The sequence below is a fragment of the Oryx dammah genome, unplaced genomic scaffold, assembly GCF_014754425.2.
Source record: "Oryx dammah isolate SB20612 unplaced genomic scaffold, SCBI_Odam_1.1 HiC_scaffold_1, whole genome shotgun sequence".
NCBI lineage: Eukaryota > Metazoa > Chordata > Mammalia > Artiodactyla > Bovidae > Oryx > Oryx dammah.
Genome location: NW_024070185.1, coordinates 39,181,653 through 39,203,984, shown reverse-complemented (window position 1 = coordinate 39,203,984; position 22,332 = coordinate 39,181,653). Strand labels below are relative to the sequence as shown.

Genomic DNA, 22,332 nt, shown 5'->3' with positions numbered 1-22,332 from the left:
CCCCCGTCCCTGGAATTCTCCAGGTAAGAACACTGGAGTGGGTTGCCATTTCCTTCTCCAATGCATAAAAGTGAACAGTGAAGTCGCTCAGTTGTGTTCGACTCTTAGTGATCTCATTGACTGCAGCCTACCAGGTTCCTCCATCCATGGAATTTTCCAGGCAAGAGTACTGGAGTGGGGTGCCACTGCCTTCTCCCAAGGATAAGAATAAAATTCAAATATTAAAAGTAATTTAAAATACAAATGGTATAACAATAAAAATCAGTAAAAATAATTCCCACAAAATATTAGAAGTGAAAACATTTTAATATAGACAATAATGGTGATTATAGTTAATAATACTGTATTATATACCTGAAAGTTACTGAGAGTAGATCTTAAATGTTCTCACCGCAAAAAAAAAAAAAAAAAAAAGGTAATTATGTGATGTGATAGAGGTATAACCTAACACTACTGTAGTAATCATTTTGCAAAATACCTGAGTATCAAATCCACATTTTGTACACCTTAAACTTGCACAATGTTGTATATCAGTTACATCTCAAAAAAGCTAAAAAATACATACCATAAAAGTAAAATTCTTCCTTTGTAGACTTATGAAAAACATGAATATGTAAGAACAAAATTTTAAATGCCAAGAAAATTAAAAGTCAAGACAGCCCATAATTTTTAGTTTTCCAAACAGGAGGGAAGATTATATTCTTTTCAACCATCACCTCGAAGGTAATGTGTTGCACTTCATCTATCTCAGTTTCTAAATTGCTTATATTCAATTAATTATCACCACAAGCCATGCCATGAATTGGAAGACTTAATATTGTTAAGATGCCAATATTCTCCAAGATGATCTACAGGTTCAATGCAGTCTATCAATGCCTATCAACTTCCTAGTTGGCTTCTTTGCAAACTGACAAGCTGATCCTAAAGTTCATATGGCAAACTAAGGGAACCCAAATAGGAAAAACAATCTTGAAAAAGAACTTCCTGGTTTTAAAACTAACCATAAAGCTATAATAAACAAAATAGTGTGGCACCAGCATAATGACAGATACATGAATCAATGAAATAGAATTGAGACCCTCCAAAAAAACCCTCACACTTACAGTCAGTTGATTTTCAACAGGAGTGTCAAGACTATTCAATGGGGAAAAACTATTCTTAGTAATAATGGTGTGAAGACAACTGGATATCCAGATGGGAAAGACTGAAGTTGGACCCTTTAGTTCAGTTCAGTCACTCAGTCGTGTCTGACTCTTTGCGACCCCATGAATTGCAGCACGCCAGGCCTCCCTGTCCATCACCAACTCCTGGAGTTCACCCAAACTCATGTCCATCAAGTCGGTGATGCCATCCAGCCATCTCACCCTCTGTCGTCCCCTTCTCCTCCTGCCCCCAATCCCTCCCAGCATCAGAGTCTTTTCCAGTGAGTCAACTCTTTGCATGAGGTGACCAAAGTACTGGAGTTTCAGCTTTAGCATCATTCCTTCCAAAGAACTTGCCATTTACAAAAATCAACTCAATATGTACTATAGACCTAAACGTAACAGCTAAAATGATAAAACTCTTAGAAAAAACCAAAGATCTTTGAGTTAGTGCTTCCCTGGTGGCACAGTGGTAAAGAATCCACCTGCCAATGCAGGAGGCACATGTTTGATCCCTGATCCATGAAGATATAAAAAGAAGTCAAATATTGATACATGTTGTAGCAGGAAGAATCTTAGAAACATTATGCTAAGTTAAAGAAGCCAGTTACAAATGACCACATATTATATAATTCCATTTATATGAAAAATATCCAGAATAAGCAAATCTATAGAGGCATACAGTTTAGTTAGTAGTTGTCTAGGGCTGGAAGGGGTGAGGAAGAATGGGTATATGGCTTCTTTCTGTGGTGATGAAAATGTTGTAAAATTGATTATGGTGATGGTTACATAACTGTTGATAAAAAATCATTTAATTGCAATAAAATAAAAAACAGAATCATACCATCTAGTAAATCCCATCTATATCTAGAAAATGGTTTGCAATTCAATTAACATGATTCAAATTTTACAGACTATCATGAACATAAATATGGGTTAAATATGGAAGTATCATAACTTAGAATATAGGAGAATTTTATATCTATGAATTACATAGACACAATAGTCTCTTTCTTTTGGGGCAGGGGGTGCAGAGGGGAGTACCTACTTTCTAAAATGTCCGCTACAGCTCCAGGATCTATTGCATTTTCAAATACCTATAGGGGAAAAAAATGGGGGAAATAAATCTTCCAAGTTTTATTAATATATACTTATATATAATTTAGATCATTTTCTTCCAAATTATTAACACACGTCAAATCCAGTCATATGACACTTTAGGATTCAAAAGGAGTGCCTTTAACAACTATGTGGTTAAAAGTTCAACAAGTGACTACAGAGGAAATGAATAAGAATTAACACAATACAAAGAACAAGGAAAATTTGAGTTGGCTGAAACTACCACATGTTCAAAATGTCATCCACTTGACCTGGCCCCACTGTCTGTTCCTAAAAGCACATCTGATATCAACCTCGAACAGTCTTGTTTGAGTACCTAGAAAAACATCCTGAATACAACAGATATTCACTATATGTTAACTGAATGAATGACTTCTCTTCCCAAACAACGGGTTGTGCTAAAAAAGAACATACATAAAAATTCTATGTGTAACACAAAAGAAAAGCTAAATACTCATAGGTAGACTCCCACAGAATCCAAAAATAACAAAAGAGAGAGAGCCTCATGAGTTTTAGGTATATCAGGAACCACAAGAAAAACACTGTGATACCTGTCTCAGTTCAGTTCAGTTCAGTTGCTCAGTCGTGTCCGACTCTTTGAGACCCCATGAATCGTAGCATGCCAGGCCTCCCTGTCCATCACCATCTCCCGGAGTTCACCCAAACTCATGTCCATCAAGTCGGTGATGCCATCCAGCCATCTCATCCTCTGTCGTCTCCTTCTCCTCCTGCCCCCAATCCCTCCCAGCATCAGAGTCTTTTCCAATGAGTCAACTCTTCGCATGAGGTGGCCAAAGTACAGGAGTTTCAGCTTTAGCATCATTCCTTCCAAAGAACACCCAGGACTGCTCTCCTTTAGAATGGACTAGTTGGATCTCCTTGCAGTCCAAGGGACTCTCAAGAGTCTTCTCCAACACCACAGTTCAAAAGCATCAATTCTTCGGGGCTCAGCTTTCTTCACAGTCCAGCTCTCACATCCATACATGACTACTGGAAAAACCATAGCCTTGACTAGATGGACCTTTATTGGCAAAGTAATGTCTCTGCTTTTCAATATGCTATCTAGGTTGGTCATAACTTTCTTTCCAAGGAGTAAGCATCTTTTAATTTCATGACGGTAATCACCATCTGCAGTGATTTTGGAGCCCCCCAAAATGAAGTCTGACACTGTTTCCACTGTTTCCCCATCTATTTCCTGTCCTCCCATCCAGGCTGCCTCAACACTGAGAAGAGTTCCATGTGCTAGGTTATCCTTGCTGGTTATCCATAAATGCTTTATTTTAAAATTTGAAAAATTACCCTCTTATGTGAGCTCTTTGGGTTCATATTCAGACTTTCTACTAGTTGACTCTAGCTTTATTGTATCTGTTCCATTCTTTAGCTGCAAATACTTGGCAGGAAGTGAGGGGACCAGATACCTGTCTAGACATAGCCAAATATGTTCATTCTGTCCTTCATATAAAAGGGCCTAGGACTGAAATAAAAGCATACCATGCCCCTCTTTCTGAACTTTAGAACCTTGTTTTAAAAAAAAAGTTTTCAGTAGACTTTGATTTCAGGTATCAGATTTCTGATTTAAATGGTGCTTAACTTTAAGCATGATTTAAATCTGCTCTTGATCCAAAACCAGGTCTGCTTTAATGACAAAAGTAGAAGCTGTCCCCTGTAATCCATTTTTGTCTCACTGACTTGGATATAATAAGTAAATGTGGGTGAGCTGTGATTTTTTCCAAAATTGTTTCAGAAATATTTCATCCCTTCTCTTCACTGATGTCTAAGAATTATTCAAGGATGATTACGGGAAATAAATGATCAACATGAGCTGCTTAAACACAATGGCTCTTACATTCTTTATGAATAATTTCTTATTTACCTGGCTGCTTTAGAACACTGAATTCTGAATTACTCAGAAGGTCCAATGTTTTCATTACTCGCTGCCAAGTATTTGCAGCTAAAGAATGGAACAGATACAAGAAAGCTAGAGTCAACTAGTAGAAAGTCTGAATATGAACCCAAAGAGCTCACATAAGAGCGTAATTTTTCAAATTTTAAAATAAAGCATTTATGGATAACCAGCAAGGATAACCTAGCACATGGAACTCTTCTCAGTGTTGAGGCAGCCTGGATGGGAGGACAGTTTGGGGGAATATGGATACATGTATGGGCTGAGTCCCTTCACTGTTCACCTAAAACTATCACAATATTGTTAATTGGCTATACCCCAATATAAAATAAAAAGTTTTTTACAAAATTAAGCATCTTATGTAATTGTACCTTATAAAATGAAAAATGGTCCATAATATTTTTTACTAGTAATCTCAAATACACAGTTTTGTGACATCAGTAATGGCATCTACAGTGACTCTGAGACTCACTCTCCTCTTTTGCAAGTCAGGGAGGTGGGACTGGATGACCTCCAAGGTCATTTACAGATTGATTTACAGCTTTTACAATTTTACATTCTCGAGTTTCTTATAAAAATATTTTTAAAGTCTTCTAAATAAGCACATTTAAAGTTGATAAAACCAATAAGGAAATTCTTGGAGGAAAAAATACACTGAATTTTCTCCACCCACTTTTTACCATGACCAATATCAAAACGGCAGTAGATTCCTTTGTGTACTGACAGTATATTCTAAGATAATATCCATTTATTCCTTTCTTATCCAGCCAGTTAGGAAGACTCTATTTAAATTAACAGACTGTGATTTATAAAAATATTACACACAGCCCTAAACCTTTCAAAAACATCAATAGTCATCTTCTCTGTTGTTGTTGTTTTTCTGGCTGTGCCACACAACTTGGGGGATCTTAGTTCCCTGACTAGGGATTGAACTTGGGCCTCCTGCAGTAGAAACCTAACCACTGGACTGTTAAGGAACTCCCTCCTTTCCTACTCTCAGTTTGAAACATAGATATCATTTTCTGGGCACCACCAACCAGACCTTTTAAAGTGATAGGCCCTATCCTGGAGCATTCCCACATCCATACTCTTCCCCAGAGAAGCACCTCAGTGATACTGTTTGGGACAAAATCATAGACTTATCAAGGTTAAAACTGATTCAATCTCTAAATTCCAAAGAAAAACCTTAAGAGATTGTCAGTGATTGGATGGTAACAAAATTAATATTTCATGAAAGTGGGAAGCGGGTGAGTAACATTTGGCTATTTATGTATTTGACATTCGCTGGAATGGAATCTAGTCTTTATCACTGTAGCTAAATAAACCAGATATGACCTAAGGAAACTCAGAAAATGTAAAGAGCCTTCTTGTTTTGTTACAGGATTTCAGATACAGGGTTTAACTAATTTGGTTAGTTTGGGGTACTTTTCTGGGCCTAAAAAGTTTGTTTTTGAGGCCTGCTAGTTTACTGATAATCTCTGTAAGAAATGTATCTCAGTTGCCTCTAACATCTCCAAAAACATTCAGAAAATGCTCTCTGCTCCAGTTAGAAAATGCCATGGGAGTTCCAAGAATAGAAAACAACCACCAGGGTACTTAGCACTAGTTTGACAGAACTTGGCTCAGATCTGGGATTCAAAACAAGTCCTCCAACTATGCTTCTGCACTGTGCTGAGGTGCCCTCATGTAATTTTTTAAAACAAAATTTACAAAATAACTTTATAAAACTGTGTTCTTTATAAAAACCAGTAAATGATCTTCAAACAACAGAATTTGAATTTCCCTATTTAGCAATGAGAACGTCAAGATCACCTTTTCAAACCTCATGCTTCGCTGAATCATAATAGGGAACATAGAGGGAAAGCAGTCTGTCTCCAGGTACTGATTCAGGAGGTAAACTCCAAGGAACACATCATGCTTATCAGGAAGGAACACCCCTGGGCAAGAAATCTTAAAAAAACAAAACAAAACAAAACAAAAAACACAGAAAAGGGATTTGTTTTGTTTTGTAAAGGCTCTATTCTCCCTAACCTCCCACAATGTCAAATCCGCACCCCCCACCCCCCCCCCCCCCCCCCCCCCCCACCCCGCCAACTCTCACCTTCTCTCATAGCACCACCCTCCCCTCTCCTCCCCTTGCGCAAACTGGAAATTCCGCTTTCCTCCCACGTCCCCGCCAGGTGTCACAATCGTTCTCTCCCTGGCTCCTCTCCCCGCCCCTCCAGAATGGCAGTGCGGAAGCGGAAGAGGCTGCAAGGCTGGGAACCTTCTTCTTAGGCCGGCCAGGTACTGTGGTCCGGGCCGCTCGCCGCGATGCAGAGCCCACGAAGGAACGCCGAGGGACGCCCGCTGGGCACCTGCGACCCCAGCAGCAGCGGCAGTCCGGCCCATGGCGGCGGCGGCAGCAGGTTCGAGTTCCAGTCCCTGCTCAGCAGCCGCGTGCCGGGTGCCGACCCCATCAGCGCCCGTCTCCGCGCGTCTGAGAGCCCAGTGCACCGCCGCGGTTCGTTCCCCTTGGCTGGGGCGGGCTCCTCTCAGATGCTCCCGCCCCAGCTGCCCGAGGAGGACCGCATAGATTTGAACCCGTCCTTCCTGGGCATCGCCCTGCGCTCCCTACTGGCCATCGACCTGTGGCTGTCCAAGAAGCTGGGGGTGTGCGCAGGGGAGAGCTCGTCCTGGGGCAGCATGAGGCCCCTTATGAAATTGCTGGAGATCTCGGGACACGGCATCCCCTGGCTCCTCGGCACCCTCTACTGCCTGTCCAGGAGCGACAGTTGGGCCGGGCGCGAAGTACTGATGAACCTGCTCTTCGCCCTGCTGTTGGACTTGCTACTGGTGTCCCTGATCAAGGGGCTGGTCCGCAGGCGCCGCCCGGCCCACAACCAAATGGACATGTTTTTCACTGTTTCGGTGGACAAGTACTCCTTCCCTTCAGGCCATACCACCAGGGCCGCCCTTGTGTCGCGCTTCATCCTGAACCACCTGGTGCTGGCCATTCCACTGAGGGTGCTGGTGGTGCTCTGGGCCTTCATCTTGGGTCTCTCCAGGGTCATGCTGGGGCGGCACAATGTCACCGACGTGGCTTTTGGCTTTTTTCTGGGCTACATGCAATACAGCATCGTGGACTATTGCTGGCTTTCACCGCACACTGCTCCAGTCCTCTTTGTACTGTGGAACCAACCATGACACCATCTCTTTCACTGTGGCACCAGGACATCTGAAGGTTTCCACCCGTGATGATACTGAGATAAACCAGCAGCCATCATGCCTGCCCCTCTAAGGACATTTCAGGTTTCCTTTTGGGATTTCAAGTGTCCTATCATCTTAATGGGAGAAGGCAATGGCAATGGGTTGCTAGGCTAGAGCACAGTGCTGACCATTACTGATCACAGCCATATTACAGAAAGAAAAAAAAATCCCTCTATTATATACTTATTAGATAACTCTTTATCGCTCCAGGAAAACTTTAAAGAAACCAAGTTGGAGTGATTATGGTTGCTGCTTCTTAAAAGTTGACATCAGAAAATTTTGTAATCCTGTAAGTCAAGATATCACCTGTAAATTGAACTTTGAAAAAAGGAAAGCAGCTTCATTCTGTAAATATATACATGGAAATGAGCCACATCCTTATCCTTTTCCTGAGGTAGATTCTAAACAGTATTTTAAGAGTCTATGAGATAGCATTAATCACTCAGCTGAGTCTGACTCTTTGTGATCTCCCATGGGCTGTAGCTCACCAGGCTCCGCGGTCCGTGAGATTCTCCAGGCAAGAATACTGGAGTGGGTTGCCTTTTCCTACTCCAGGGGATCTTCCTGACCCAGGGATCGAACCTGAGTCTCCTGCATCTCCTGCATGGATAGGCGGATTCTTTACCACTGTGCCACATGGGAAGCAGAGGTAGATTTTAAGAGCCTATGACATAGGTTTTTCTAATTTATTCTCTGACAATATGTTACTATAGGTGGGGAGATTTCTTCTTAATCCTGATTTTCTTGGCACGCTTTTTTAGTTTTGTCTCTTCCATCTTCACAGATTGAGTAGTGGAAAAGAGAGATTACAGTACATATATTTCTCTCCTTTTCCTCTACCTCCTCGAAGATCTTTAAATAGGTATTTCCCACTACCCTAATATTATCCTTCTGCATTCAGAGAACGAGCCAAGAACTTACCTGAAGAAACACTTAAAAGTGGGCATATCAGCAGTGCTTATAGAAAGTAAAGATGGGCTTACTGCCTCAGGCTTAATTCTGTTGACAGCAAATAGCATGACATGACAGGACAGAAAAGCGAACTCACTGAGGAAGTCAGAGGAACTGAGTCTTGGAGGCAGGATCACGACATAGTTTATCAGTGGACCAACATGGAAGGAGATGGGCCCTGCTGCCTACCATCTCTACTGAATAAATAATGCTTCTTTATTGAGGTAATAAAATGGAGAAATAACTTATTTGCAATGTAAGAGCATAACCTTTCAAATATATGCCATAAGGATGACCCTGTATATTAAAGCTTTTCATGTGGAATTCCATTTCTCTATATAAGCACACTTTAGGTAACAGTATTTAACTTGAAATTCATCAAGCGGAGCATACTGCTATACCAGGCATAAAGTATAACTCCAAGATTTTCTGTTTATATTGACTCTCACAATTAAAGTAGTTTATCCATGGTGCCTCCCCAATTCACAAGACCAAAGACCACCAAACACAGGGTGGACTCTGCTTATTACTCCTTGACTGGGAAAGACTGACGAGGGTGTGTGCTTTAAATGCTGCTATGCCTGAAAATATGAACCTTTAAGTTACCTATGGAATTGATGTCTTTAAAAATAGGATGATGGCATTTGATCTATCATATACATATAGGAATCTGGAGAATGGCTGTGACAGGTAGGTTCTGACTGGGTGGAAGTGTGAATTTTCCAGTGTTTGAGGAACACCGAAAAAGGAATAGCTACTCTTCAATATAGAAATTATTTGTATTCTCACAACATCCTGAACACAGACTACCTCTTCACTTCTTGAATCAGCCAAACTGTGACACTCTAGGTGGTTTCCTTTATTTTTAGCCTTAACAGAGATACTTTAACTGCAGCAATCTTCAGCCCAGATATTTGGGAAAAAATATTTCCTTTTGCAGGATCCACAGGTCTGAATAATGGGAGGTCAAAGTTAGGCTCACCTTATTCCTGATTATTTTTTTGTAATTCCCTATCTTGATTGCCAGGGCCCGAGTTTTCTGGTTTTTAAAGCACAGATCGATTCATCTGATTTTTTTTTGGGGGGGGGAGTATACTAAGTACTATAGAGTAAAACAAACAAACAAACTGATTCTACTGTTAATTAATTGTACACTGATGAATTCCTTTTAAAAGTCAAAATAAAATTAACCAGTAATGTTGAATGATGTGAGATGAAAACTTAGTTTTTTTGCCTTGATGAGGAGCAAGACTGATTTACCACTTAGCTTCTCATGAATTCCTTCATCTTACTGAACAATTGTGAGAGTTCACAACTGATACAGCACACTTGATATAGTCAGTCCTATTTGCTGTCAGCAAAGTGGGTCAAATCCAGGAAATGTCCATCTTTGTTTCAGAGCAGCACATAAGAGGAAATCACAGCACTTGTCACTTATATGGAGATCAGTCCTGGGTGTTCATTGGTAGGACTGATTTTGAAGCTGAAACTCCAATACTTTGGCTACCTGATGCGAAGAGCTGACTCACTGGAAAAGACTCTGATGCTGGGAAAGATTGAGGGCAGGAGGAGAAGGGGATGACAGAGGATGAGATGGTTGGATGGCATCACCAATTCAATGGACATGGGTTTGGGTGGACTCCAGGAGTTGGTGATGGACAAGGAGGCCCGGCATGCTGTGGTTCAGGGGGTCACAAAGAGTCGGACACAACTGAGCAACTGAACTGAACTGAACCAGATTTTCCATGGTTGTAAACTGTTGATCTTGGGCTTATGATCATATCTAGTAGAACAGTCCCTTATAGCTTTCAGGGAAAGCCACATGACAGTCTGTCACCAACTACAGGATTAGAAAATGGAAGCTGAAATAAGGAATCAGTTCAGTCGCTCAGTCATGTCTGACTCTTTTCAACCCCATGGACTGCAGCATGCCAGGCTTCCCTGTTCATCACCAACTCCCGGAGCCTGCTCAGACTCATGTCCATCGAGTTGTTGATGCCATCTAACCATCTCATCCTCTGTCGTACCCTTCTCCTGCTTTCAATCTTTCCCAGCATCAAGGTCTTTTCTGATGAGTCAGTTCTTCGCATCAGGTGGCCAAAGTATTGGAATTTCAGCTTCAGTATCAGTCCTTCTAATGAATATTCAGAACTGATCTCCTTTAGGATGGACTGGTGGGATCTCCTTGCAGTCCAAGGGACTCTCAAGAGTCTTCTCCAACACCACAGTTCAAAAGCATCAATTCTTTGGTGCTCAGCTTTCTTTATAGTCCAACTCTCACATCCACACATGACTACTAGAAAAACCATAGCTTTGACTATATGGACCTTTATCAGCAAAGTATGTCTCTGCTTTTTAATATGCTGTCTAGGTTGACCATAGCTTTTCTTCCAAGGAGCAAGCATCTTTTAATTTCATAGCTGCAGTCACCATCTGCAGTGATTTTGGAGACCAAGAAAAGAAAGTCTGACACTGTTTCCATTGTTTCTCCATCTATTTGCCATGGAATGATGGGATGGATGCCATGATCAATAGTTTTTTGAATGTTGAGTTTTAAGCCAAGTTTTTCACTCTACTCTATCACTTTCATCAAGAGGCTCTTTAGTTCCTCTTAACTTTCTGCCATAAGGATGGTGTCATCTGCATATCTGAGGTTATTGATATTTCTCCCAGCAATCTTGATTCCAGCTTGTGTTTCATCCAGCCTGGCATTTCACATGATGGACTCTGCATATAAGTTAAATAATCAGGGTGACAATATACAGTCTTGACATACTCCTTTCCCAATTTGGAACCAATCTGTTGTTCCATGTCTGGTTCTAACTGTTGCTTCTTGACCTGTATACAGATTTCTCAGGAGGCAGGTAAGGTGGTCTGGTATTTCCACCTCTTGAAGAATTTTCCACTGTTTGTTGTGATCTACATAAAGGCTTTGGCGTAATCAATAAAGCAGTAGATGTTTTTCTGGAACTCGCTTGCTTTTTCTATGATCCAGTGGATGTTGGCAATTTGATAATAAGGAATGACTTATTTGATAGTAAGGAATGATAATAAGGAAATAAGGAATGACTGGCCCCAAAGAGGAAAAATGAAGTCACTCTGCCAGAGTACCTCACTTAAGCAGGATTCAGTGGATAATTATTAAACAGTTCTTGGTTGATTTCCTTTTTGGAATTAGCAGGCCAGAACCATCTGTAGGGGAAGTAGCTTAGAAAATTTTTGATTGGTTTATAGAGGTGGCAAATTATCAGGACATGATGGGGCTTTTTGAAAGTAAAATCTTCCCTGGTTATTTAAAGGAGGGGCATTTTAATCTTCTCAGAAATCTGTATCCCAGAAAATAAAACCCTTCTTGGGACTTAATGCAAGGTTGTTTTAAATGAATAGAAAAATTTCACATAAAGCTAAGACAGAAGTTAGCTTGGAGTGGGGAAGGGAAGGCAGTGGAAAGAGGCTGATCCGAATTAAAGGTTAGAAAGCCAGAAAGACCAATGTAAAAAATCTTAGGGACAGAGATTCAATTAATGATGTGTGTGGGGCGAGGAGTGGTGAAAAAGACCGGGAAAAAGAACCCCGAGGAAATAGTGTGATTTGGGGCAAAGAGGGGACGTTCGTCGATCTCTCTTACCGCCCGGATCTGAAGTTCCACCACCACCTCCAAAGGCATAGTTCCCTGCGTGGGTGAAAGGGCAGGAATGAAAAGATCCTTTTGTGCTAAGCCTTGGAGCGATTTTCTTAGTTTAACTCAATCCCTGAAGCAAATGTTCCCAGTGGTTTCCACAGACCCCCACCCCCTTGTAACCCCATCAGTCCCCCGCCCCCAGCCCAGGTCCCTCCCACCAGGACGGGTCTCACACGGCAGGAGATGGAGCCAAAGCTTCCAGAAGGCAGAAGCGTCGCGTTGCCATGAACACTCAAACTTGCACCCTTCCAGCCTGGAATGCTCCAGAGGTCCCTGCGCAGGCGCGTGAGCCTTCAGCGCCCTGCTTGGAAGTCCGTGTCCCAACATCAGCTTCCCAGACTGCACGCTGGCGGGAGGGCATGTTCCTGTGTACTGCCCCGTCGCCTGATCAAGAGATGCCAAGAGTCCTAGTTTCCTTTCTGCCACTCTTGCATCAACTCTTTAGGGCCCCAATCACTAGGTTAAAATATTTACGGTGTCCATTCTAAAAGTGGAATGTGATCATAGTTCCCTTATGATTTAAAGTGCTGCCTGTTTTTAGTAGCTACACGACTGAGCGACTTCACTTTCACTTTTCACTTTCATGCATTGGAGAAGGAAATGGCAACCCACTCCAGTATTCTTGCCTGGAGAATCCCAGGGACGGGGGAGCCTGGTGGGCTGCCGTTTATGGGGTCGCACAGAGTCGGACAAGACTGAAGCGACTTAGAAGCAGCAGCAGCAGCATGACCCCCAAGCCCTGGAAATTCTGTAACAATTCCAATTAATATAGATGGGGCTTCCCTGGTGGCTCAGTGGTAAAGAATCTACCTGCAGTGCAAGAGAGGCAAGAGACACCGGTTCGATCCCTAGGTTAGAACTATCTCTTGACAAAGGAAATAGAAACCCACTCCAATATTCTTGCCTAGAGAATCCCACGGACAGAGGAGCCTGGTGGGCTACAGGTCATGGGGTCGCCAAGAGTCTGACACAACTAAGCACAGCATACAGCACAGCAGAGGTACTCTCTTTATGAAATGTTACCTCCTCATGTTTGGTACAGAAAACATGGCCACCCACTGTCAATAAGAAATGAAACCCATGTTAACTGAAAATGCAAGGACAATTCTTAGAGAAGTTTAAAAGTTAGGTATCCTGTTTTAGTCACAATAGAAATATTTTTCAGTCTCTCCGCTGGTGTTTAGTTAACTTAAAGCAAGCACTGAATTACATTATCTCCCAATCAGTAGTTACCATAGTTGCCAAAGCCAGGGTTACACTGTAAAAACCATCAGAGGTAGAAGGCAAGGCAAAGTTCTTAACCAGAAGAGAAAAAAGCATTTTTTTCCTATTCACTGTATTTAAGACAAAAAAGAGGAAAAGAGGAGGGAGTGGCTGCCTCTAGCCAATCAAAAAAAAAAAAAAAAAATCTGGGAGGGTCAATACTCTCTCTAAAAAGCAAACAACAAAATGTATTGGAATTAGTCATTTATTACTAATATTTTACATTAGAGATTTATACAAATAGTAGAAATTTGAGTGTATAAAGATAACCTCAGACAAGAATTCAGTATTCATTTTGGTAACCAGAATGCCTTTCCCTAGGGAAAAACTCATTATGATGAAAGAAGATGTATTGTGTCCGTATCCAGTCCTCAATGATCTGTCTGTCTGCATATGGAGAGGCACACCAGTGGGTACTTACAATATCTAGAGCACTGATTTGTCAGCTCATAACAACTTGCTAGCACCCTTACTAATGCAGTTATACAAAGGGACAGGACCTGCCCTGACCCTCACAAGTACATCATCAACACCAGTGCTAAGATATCAAAGAGACTGACAAACAAAACCTGAATATTAAATACATACACGGCTAGACATAATAGAAGGGAGGAATCAATCTTTCTTGAGAACCTGCAAAATGCTAATGGTAATGGTAATTAAATTCACCCCCACAATAACTTTTTGAAGGAGGTATTATCCTTATTTACAGATGCAGAATCTGAGGCCAGAGAGCCATTTGTCCAACATCATACAGTTGAAGGGAAGGAGGCATCCTTGAACCCAGGCGTGCCCTACCATGTCACTGCCCTTGCAACAATCTATTGATCCCGAAACACAATGTCCCATTCTATGCTCTTCCTAGCCCTTAACTGGACTCTTCTCGCTCAACTGAACTCTCCTTGATAAAACTGAAACCTCCTTGCTTGGCTCCTAAGACACAGCCCTTTTCTGGTTTCCCTCCAACTCTGTGGCCATTTTTCCTCTGTCTCTATTCATCCTTCTCCCCCTGGCTAAGCAAGTTCTTTCTTTTCCTCACTCTGTCTTCTTTATCGAGGGTATCATCCGATGTAGCTATGGATTACCAAATGTACACAGATTTATATATCCCACCCAAGCTTCTCTTATGTTCTCCCAGACAAGGTGGAATCTATTACATATATATGTGTGTGTAATACATATTACACATATTACATGTAACACATATTACATACATATGTATGTATATATATATGCATGTTTTTGTTTCTCAGTTGCTAAGTCATCTCCAACTCTTTGCAACCCCATGGAGTACAGCACACTAGGCTACCCTGTCCTTCACAATCTTTTGGAGTTTGCTCTTCCTTTTTGTGTGTGTATGTGTATATATAAGGAAATGGCAACCCACTCCAGTATTCTTGCCTGGAGAATCCCATGGACAGAGGAGCCTGGCAGGCTACAGTCCAGAGGGTCTCAAGAGTTGGACACAATTTATCAACTAAACAACTCTGTGTGTGTGTGTGTGTGTGTGTGTGTGTGTGTGTGTGTATTCTCTTTTTGGCAACTGCACCAACAGCAGTTTTCATTTGTTCCTGTGATTGTTGATTACTATTTGTCTCTGTGAACTGTTAGCTCTGCATGGCTAAGAGTTTATATCCTAAATACCTAACATAGTAGATGCTCAGTAATGATCCTGATCAGATGTTAAGTACAGAGATGGTCAAGCCAGTCTATAGGGTTGAAAGTACATGCATAACAGGAGGGCCCACCACTACAGTGCAAACTAAATACGCAAAATGGGAAAGGACTCAAGCACAGCTTCTTGTGCTAATCTGCCACAGGGGTATTTAATGAACTGACAGGAAATATTTATACTCTGTTCACTTTCCCCACCACAGTTACTTGAGGCACTCAGCTGCCAGAGAGATGCGTAAGTTGCTACATACACAATGCCTCTGGCACATATGGCCACCTCCACTTGGAGACCAAGCAAAACCATTGGACTGTCACCACTTACAGAGACTGGCTTTTACTAGCTGCGTAGGCACCTGTGTAGGTGGCAGAACTGAACAACTCTTATTCCCAGAGTGTTTTTGCAGTGCATTCTGGTCAGCAGTGAAAACAGCATTGCAGAAATGACACATCAGTAATACATCCTACTCATATCGTGGCCACTGCCAAGAAAATGGTGCATGCCCCAGAGGGGAATTTTCCAAAGAGTTCATTTCAATGAGCAAAGAATAAAAGTATGAGAGAATTATAGCTGAGATTTTCCTTTTACCTAAAATAATTTAACTATAGGACACTAAATTGTAAATATTTCTTTTCAAATAATGTAGGAAGGAGAATTAATATGAGGGAAGGAAACCGTTTTTAAAAAAGGGAAGGACTAATGGCACGAATGCCTAAAAATACATTCATACGTTGTTGTTGCTGCTGCTGCTGCTGTAGGAGTGTAAATACATAAAGTGTATTAATTTCCTATGACTACTAAAACAAACCACCACAACTTCATGACTTAAAACAAGAAAAATGTATACTTTTTCATTTCATGCGTCAGAAATCCAACACAGAGCTTTAAAAGTAAAATTCGAGGGCTTAATTCCTTGCCTTTTCAAGGCAGCTGCCTTCATTCCTTGACTCAAAGCTCCCTTCCTTCATCTTCAAAGTGAGCAACATTGAACCCAGTCCTTTTCATCCTACCATCTTTCTGGTTCCACTTTTAAGGACCTTTGCAACAATACAGGACCCACTATATAATCAAGGTCAATTTCCCAATTTTGAGGTCAGCGTATTAGAAATCTTAATTTTATCTGCAAGTTGATCTGTCATGGAAGGTAACAATATTCCCAGGTTTCAGGGATTAGGACATGGATATCTTTGGGGCCATTATTCTATCACATATAACTTCTCTGTAAAGCAATTTGTTAATATGTATCAAAATTTTTTATTTGACTCAGGAATTCTACTGTTACTAATACATATATATGGGTATACATTCACAAGTATACAAAAACATACGCTGCAACACTATTTGTAGTTAAAAAATACTGGAAACCATATAGAAGTTCATTAAGTATGGTCAATTAAATCAACTATGGTTAAGCCTCACTGGTGGTGGCACGGCACAGGAGCAGCTGAGAGGAGATACCCCACATGCAAGGTCATGAGCGGCAGACGAGAGGTATAGCCCAAGTCCAAATTCAGGAGCGGAGGCCATCAGGAGATACCCCATGTCCAAGGCCAGGAGCAGTGGCTTGCTGGAGCAGCCATGAAGAGAAATCCCACGTCCAAGGTAAGAAAAACCCAAGTAAGACAGTAGGCACTGAGAGAGGGCATCAGAGGGCAGGCAGACTGAAACCACAATTATAGCCAACTAGCCATCTGATCACAGGTACCACATCCTTGTCTAATTCAATGAAACTAAGCCATGCCATGCAGGGCCACCCAAGACTGACAGGTCATGGTGGAGAGGTCTGACAGAATGTGTTCCATGGGAGAAGGGAATAACAAACCACTTCAGTATTCTTGCCTTGAGAACCCCATGAACAGTATGAAAAGGCAAAAAGATACAACACTGAAAGATGAACTCCCCAGGTCAGTAGGTGCCCAATAAGTTACTGGAGAAGAGTGGAGAAATAACTTCAGAAAGAATGAAGGGATGGAGCCAAAGCAAAAACAGCACCCAGTTGTGGATGTGACTGGTGATAGAAGCAAGGTCTGATGCTGTAAAGAGCAATATTGCATAGGAACCTCGAATGTTAGGTCCATGAATCAAGGAAAAAATCAGAAGTGGTCAAAGAGGAGATGGCAAGAGTGAACGTCAACATTCTAGGAATCAGGAAAATAAGATGGACTGGAATGGGTGAGTTTAACTCAGATGACCATTATATCTACTACTGTGGGCAAGAATCCCTTAGAAGAAATGGAGTAGCCATCATAGTCAACAAAAGAGTCCAAAATGCAGTACTTGGATTCAATCTCAAAAACGACAGAATGATCTCTGTTCATTTTCAAGGCAAACCATTCAATATCACGGTGATCCAAGTCTATGCCCCAACCAGTAACGCTGAAGAAGCTGAAGTTGAACAGTTCTATGAAGACCTACAAGACCTTTTAGAACTAACACCCAAAAAAGATGTCCTTTTCATTATAGGGGCTACTGCTGCTGCTGCTAAGTCACTTCAGTCGTGTCCGACTTTGTGTGTTCCCACAGACAGCAGCCCACCAAGCTCTGCCATCCCTGGGATTCTCAAGGCAAGAACACTGGAGTGGGTTGCCATTTCCTTCTCCAATGCATGAAAGTGAAAAGTGAAAGTGAAGTCACTCAGTAAGTGTCCAACTCTTCATGACCCCATGGACTACAACCTACCAGGCTCCTCTATTCATGGATTTTCCAGGCAAGAGTACTGGAGTGGGTTGCCATTGCCTTCTCTGTCATTATAGGGGACTGGAATGCAAAAGTAGGAAGTCAAGAAACACCTGGAGTAACAGGCAAATTTGGCCTTGGAGTATAGAATGAAGCAGGGCAAAGGCTAATAGAGTTTTGCCAGAGAACGCACTGGTCATAGCAAACAACTTCTTCCAACAACACAAGAGAAGATTCTACACATGGACATCACCAGATGGTCAACACCAAAATCAGACTGACTACATTCTTTGCAGCCAAAATGGAGAGCTCTAAACAGTCAGCAAAAACAAGACCGGGAGCTGACTGTGGCTCAGATCATGAACTTCTTATTGGCAAATTCAGACTGAAATTGAAGAAAGTAGGGAAAACCACTAGACCATTCAGGTATGACCTAAATCAAATCCCTTATGATTATACAGTGAAGTGAGACATAGATTTAAGGGACTAGATCTGATAAAGAGTGCCTGATGAACTATGGATGGAGGTTCATGACACTGTACAGGAGACAAGGATCAAGACCATCCCCAAGAAAAAGAAATGCAGAAAAGCAAAATGGCTATCTGAGGAGGCCTTACAAATAGCTGTGAGAAGAAGAGAAGCGAAAAGCAAAGGAGAAAAGGAAAGATAAACCCATTTGAATGCAGAGTTCCAAAGAATATCGAGGAGAGATAAGAAAGCCTTCCTCAGCGATCAATGCAAAGAAACAGAGGAAAACAATAGAATGGGAAAGACTAGAGATCTCGTCAAGAAAATTAGAGACACCAAGGGAACATTTCATGCAAAGATGGCTCAATACAGGACAGAAATGGTATGGACCTAAGAGAAGCAGAAAATATTAAGAAGAGGTGGCAAGGATACATAGAACTATACAAAAAAGATCTTCACGACTCAGATATTCACGGTGGTATGATAACTCACCTAGAGCCAGACATCCTGAATGGGAAGTCAAGTGGGCCTTAGAAAGCATCACTATGAACAAAGCTAGTGGAGGCGATGGAATTCCAGTTGAGCTACTTCAAATACTGAAAGATGATGCTGTGAAAGTGCTGCACCAATACGCCAGCAAATTTGGAAAACTCAGCAGTGGCCACAGGACTGGAAAAGGTCAGTTTTCATTCCAATCCCTAAGAAAGGCAATGCCAAAGAATGCTCAAACTACCGCACAATTGCACTCATCTCACACGCTAGTAAAGTAATGCTCAAAATTCTTCAAGCCAGGCTTCAGCAATACATGAACCGTGAACTTCCAGATGTTCAAGCTGATTTTAGAAAAGGCAGAGGAACCAGAGATCAAATTGCCAGCATCCGCTGGATCTTGGAAAAAGCAAGAGAGTTCCAGAAAAACAGCTATTTCTGCTTTATTGACTATGCCAAAGCCTTTGACTGTGTGGATCACAATAAACTGTGGAAAATTCTGAGAGAGATGGGAATACCAGACCACCTGACCTGCCTCTTGAGAAACCTGTATGGAGGTCAAGAAGCAACAGTTAGAACTGGACATGGAACAACAGACTGGTTCCATATAGGGAAAGGAGTACATCAAGGCTATATATTGTCATCCTGCTATTTAACTTCTATGCAGAGTACATCATGAGAAATGGTGGGCTGGAAGAAGCACAAGCTGGAATCAAGTCTGCTGGGAGAAATATCAATAACTTCAGATATGCAGATGACACCACCCTTATGGAAGAAAGTGAAGAACTAAAGAGCTCTTGATGAAAGTGAAAGAGGAGAGTGGAAAAAGTTGGCTTAAAGCTCAACATTCAGAAAACTAAGATCATGGCATCCTGTCCCATTACTTCATGGCAAATAGATGGGGAAACAGTGGAACCAGTGGCTGACTTTATTTTTCTAGGCTCCAAAATCACTGCAGATGATGATTGAAGCCTTGAAATTAAAAGACACTTACTCCTTGGAAGGAAAGTTTTGACCAATCTAGATAGCATATTAAAAAGCAGAGACATAACTTTGTCAACAAAGGTCCATCTAGTCAAGGCTATGGTTTTTCCTGTGGTCATGTATGGATGTGAGAGTTGGACTATAAAGAAAGCTAAGCACAGAAGAATTGTTGCTTTTGAACTGTGGTGTTGGAGAAGACTCTTGAGAGTCCCTTGGACTGCAAGGAGATCCCACCAGTCCATCCTAAAGGAGATCAGTCCTGGGTGTTCATTGGAAGGACTGATGTTGAAGCTGAAATCCAATATTTTGGCCACTTGATGCGAAGAGCTGACTCATTTGAAAAGACCCTAATGCTGGGAAAGATTTAGGGCAGGAGGAGAAGGCGACAACAGAGGATGAGATGGTTGGATGGCATCACCGACTCAATGGACACAAGTTTGGGTATACTCCAGGAGTTGGTGATGGACAGGGAGGCCTGGCATGATGTGGTTCATGGGGTTGCAAAGAGTCGGATATGACTGTGTGACTGAACTGACTGATGGTAAGCACCAAGATGGAACAGTAAGCAACATGGGAAAATAATAAAGCAAACCCACAAGTCCCAGCAGTAAAAACGCTAACATATAGGACTAAGAGGGGGAAAAAAAAAGCATGGAACAAAAATGTGTAAAGTATGCTGCCATTTGGAAGACATAGAGAATATGATGTGTACATATGTGCTAAGAATATTTCTGAAAGGAAAATCTAGAAACTACTAATGGTGGTTGTCTCTGGGAAAGAACCTAGAGTAGAGAGATAGAAAACTCACTTTTCATTTAATAGCCTTAGGTACTTTTCAAATAATTTTGCAAAATATTTGCATTATCTAGTCTGAAAAGGAAAACAAAGTAAAACAAGTAGAGGGCCCTCTCTGGTGGATCAATGGTAAAGAATCTGCCTGCCAAAGCAGAAGACAGGGATTCAACCCCTGGTCAGGGAAGATCCTGCATGCCATGCAGCAACTAATAAGCCCATGTGCCACAATTACTGAGCCTGCGCTCTAGAGCCCGGGAGCTGCAACTACTGAAGCCTGCGTACTCCAGAGCTTGTGCTCTGCAACAAGAGAAGCTATTGCAGTGAGAAACCCACAGCCTGAAATGGAGTAGTCCCTACTTACCACAACTAGAGAAAAGCCCACGCAGCAACAAAGACCCAGCACAGCCTTAATAAATAAATAAACAAGTAGAAAATATAAACAACAGAAAGGATAAATATGGGATAATAGGAAGGACCAGGAGCTGGCTTCTTCAGCACTGGGGCTCCATCTTGTATACTGCATGCTGTGAGAATACACACGCAAATGTGTCTGCTTTGCTTCCAGGGTATCTTACCCTGTGATCCCTGGCTGTCTCAGGGACTCTAAAGCCCCTGAAATGATAAGCAACTTTTTGTGTACAAACAACAGAATGATCTCTGTTCATTTCCAAGGCAAACCATTCAATATCACAGTAATCCAAGTCTATGCCCCAACCAGTAATGCTGACGAAGTTGAAGTGGAACGGTTCTATGAAGACCTACAAGACCTTTAAGAACTAACACCCAAGAAAGATGTCCTTTTTATTACAGGGGACTGCAATGCAAAAGAAGGAAGTCAAGAAACACCTGGAGTAACAGGCAAATTTGGCCTTGGAATGCGGAATGAAGCAGGGCAAAGACTAACAGAGTTTTGTCAGGAAAATGCACTGGTCATAGCAAACACCCTCTTCCAACAACACAAGAGAAGACTCTACACATGGACACCACCAGACAGTCAACACCGAAATCAGACTGATTATATTCTTTGCAGGCAAAGATGGAGAAGCTCTATACAGTCAACAAAAACAAGACGAGGAGCTGACTGTGGCTCAGATCATGAACTCCTTATTACCAAATTCAGACTTAAATTGAAGAAAGTAGGGAAAACCACTAGACCATTCAGGTATGACCTAAATCAAATCCCATATGATTATACAGTGGAAGTGAGAAATAGATTTAAGGGACTAGATCTGATAGATAGAGTGCCTGATGAACTATGGAATGAGGTTCATGACATTGTACAGGAGACAGGGATCAAGACCATCCCCATGGAAAAGAAATGCAAAAAAGCAAAATGGCTGTCTGAGGAGGCCTTACAAACAGCTGTGAAAAGAAGAGAAGCAAAAAGCAAAGGAGAAAAGGAAAGATATAACCATTTGAATGCAGAGTTCCAAAGAACAGCAAGATGAGATAAGAAAGCCTTCCTCAGTGATCAGTGCAATGAAATAGAGGAAAACAACAGAATGGGAAAGACAAGAAATCTCTTCAAGAAAATTAGAGATATCAAGGGAACATTTCATGCAAAGATGGGCTTGATAAAGGACAGAAATGGTATGGACCTAACAGAAGCAGAAGATATTAAGAAGAGGTGGCAAGGATACATAGAACTGTACAAAAAAGATCTTCACAACCCAGATAATCACGGTGGTGTGATCACTCACCTAGAGCCAGACATCCTGGAATGGGAAGTCAAGTGGGCCTTAGAAAGCATCACTAAGAACAAAGCTAGTGGAGGCGATGGAATTCCAGTTGAGCTATTTCAAATCCTGAAAGATGATGCTGTGAAAGTGCTGCACCAATATGCCAGCAAATTTGGAAAACTCAGCAGTAGCCACAGGACTGGAAAAGGTCAGTTTCATTCCAATCCCAAAGAAAGGCAATGCCAAAAAATGCTCAAACT

At 41.7% G+C, this 22,332-nt stretch overlaps 2 protein-coding genes across 3 annotated transcripts in view; one reads left to right on the top strand and one right to left on the bottom strand.

Annotated features, from left to right (window-relative positions):
- SPATA6L (spermatogenesis associated 6 like) overlaps nucleotides 1-22,332 on the bottom strand; it is a 74,807-nt gene that overhangs the window by 44,147 nt on the left and 8,328 nt on the right. Inside the window, exons 3-6 of one of the 2 annotated variants that reach the window (XM_040243308.1) lie at nucleotides 12,222-12,430; nucleotides 11,993-12,037; nucleotides 5,977-6,114; nucleotides 2,191-2,239 (exon numbers count right to left, since the gene is read on the bottom strand). In XM_040243308.1, the coding sequence (XP_040099242.1) occupies nucleotides 2,191-2,239; nucleotides 5,977-6,114; nucleotides 11,993-12,037; nucleotides 12,222-12,272 (283 nt within the window). In that variant the 5' untranslated portion in view covers nucleotides 12,273-12,430. Of the gene's footprint in view, nucleotides 1-2,190; nucleotides 2,240-5,976; nucleotides 6,115-6,265; nucleotides 6,456-11,992; nucleotides 12,038-12,221; nucleotides 12,431-22,332 lie in introns of those variants that run through there. The other variant, XM_040243344.1, reaches the window with a different exon arrangement.
- PLPP6 (phospholipid phosphatase 6) lies at nucleotides 6,385-7,580 on the top strand. Its single transcript, XM_040243600.1, has one exon. It carries the CDS (start codon nucleotides 6,478-6,480, stop codon nucleotides 7,348-7,350), a length of 873 nt encoding a protein of 290 aa, XP_040099534.1. The 5' UTR covers nucleotides 6,385-6,477; the 3' UTR covers nucleotides 7,351-7,580.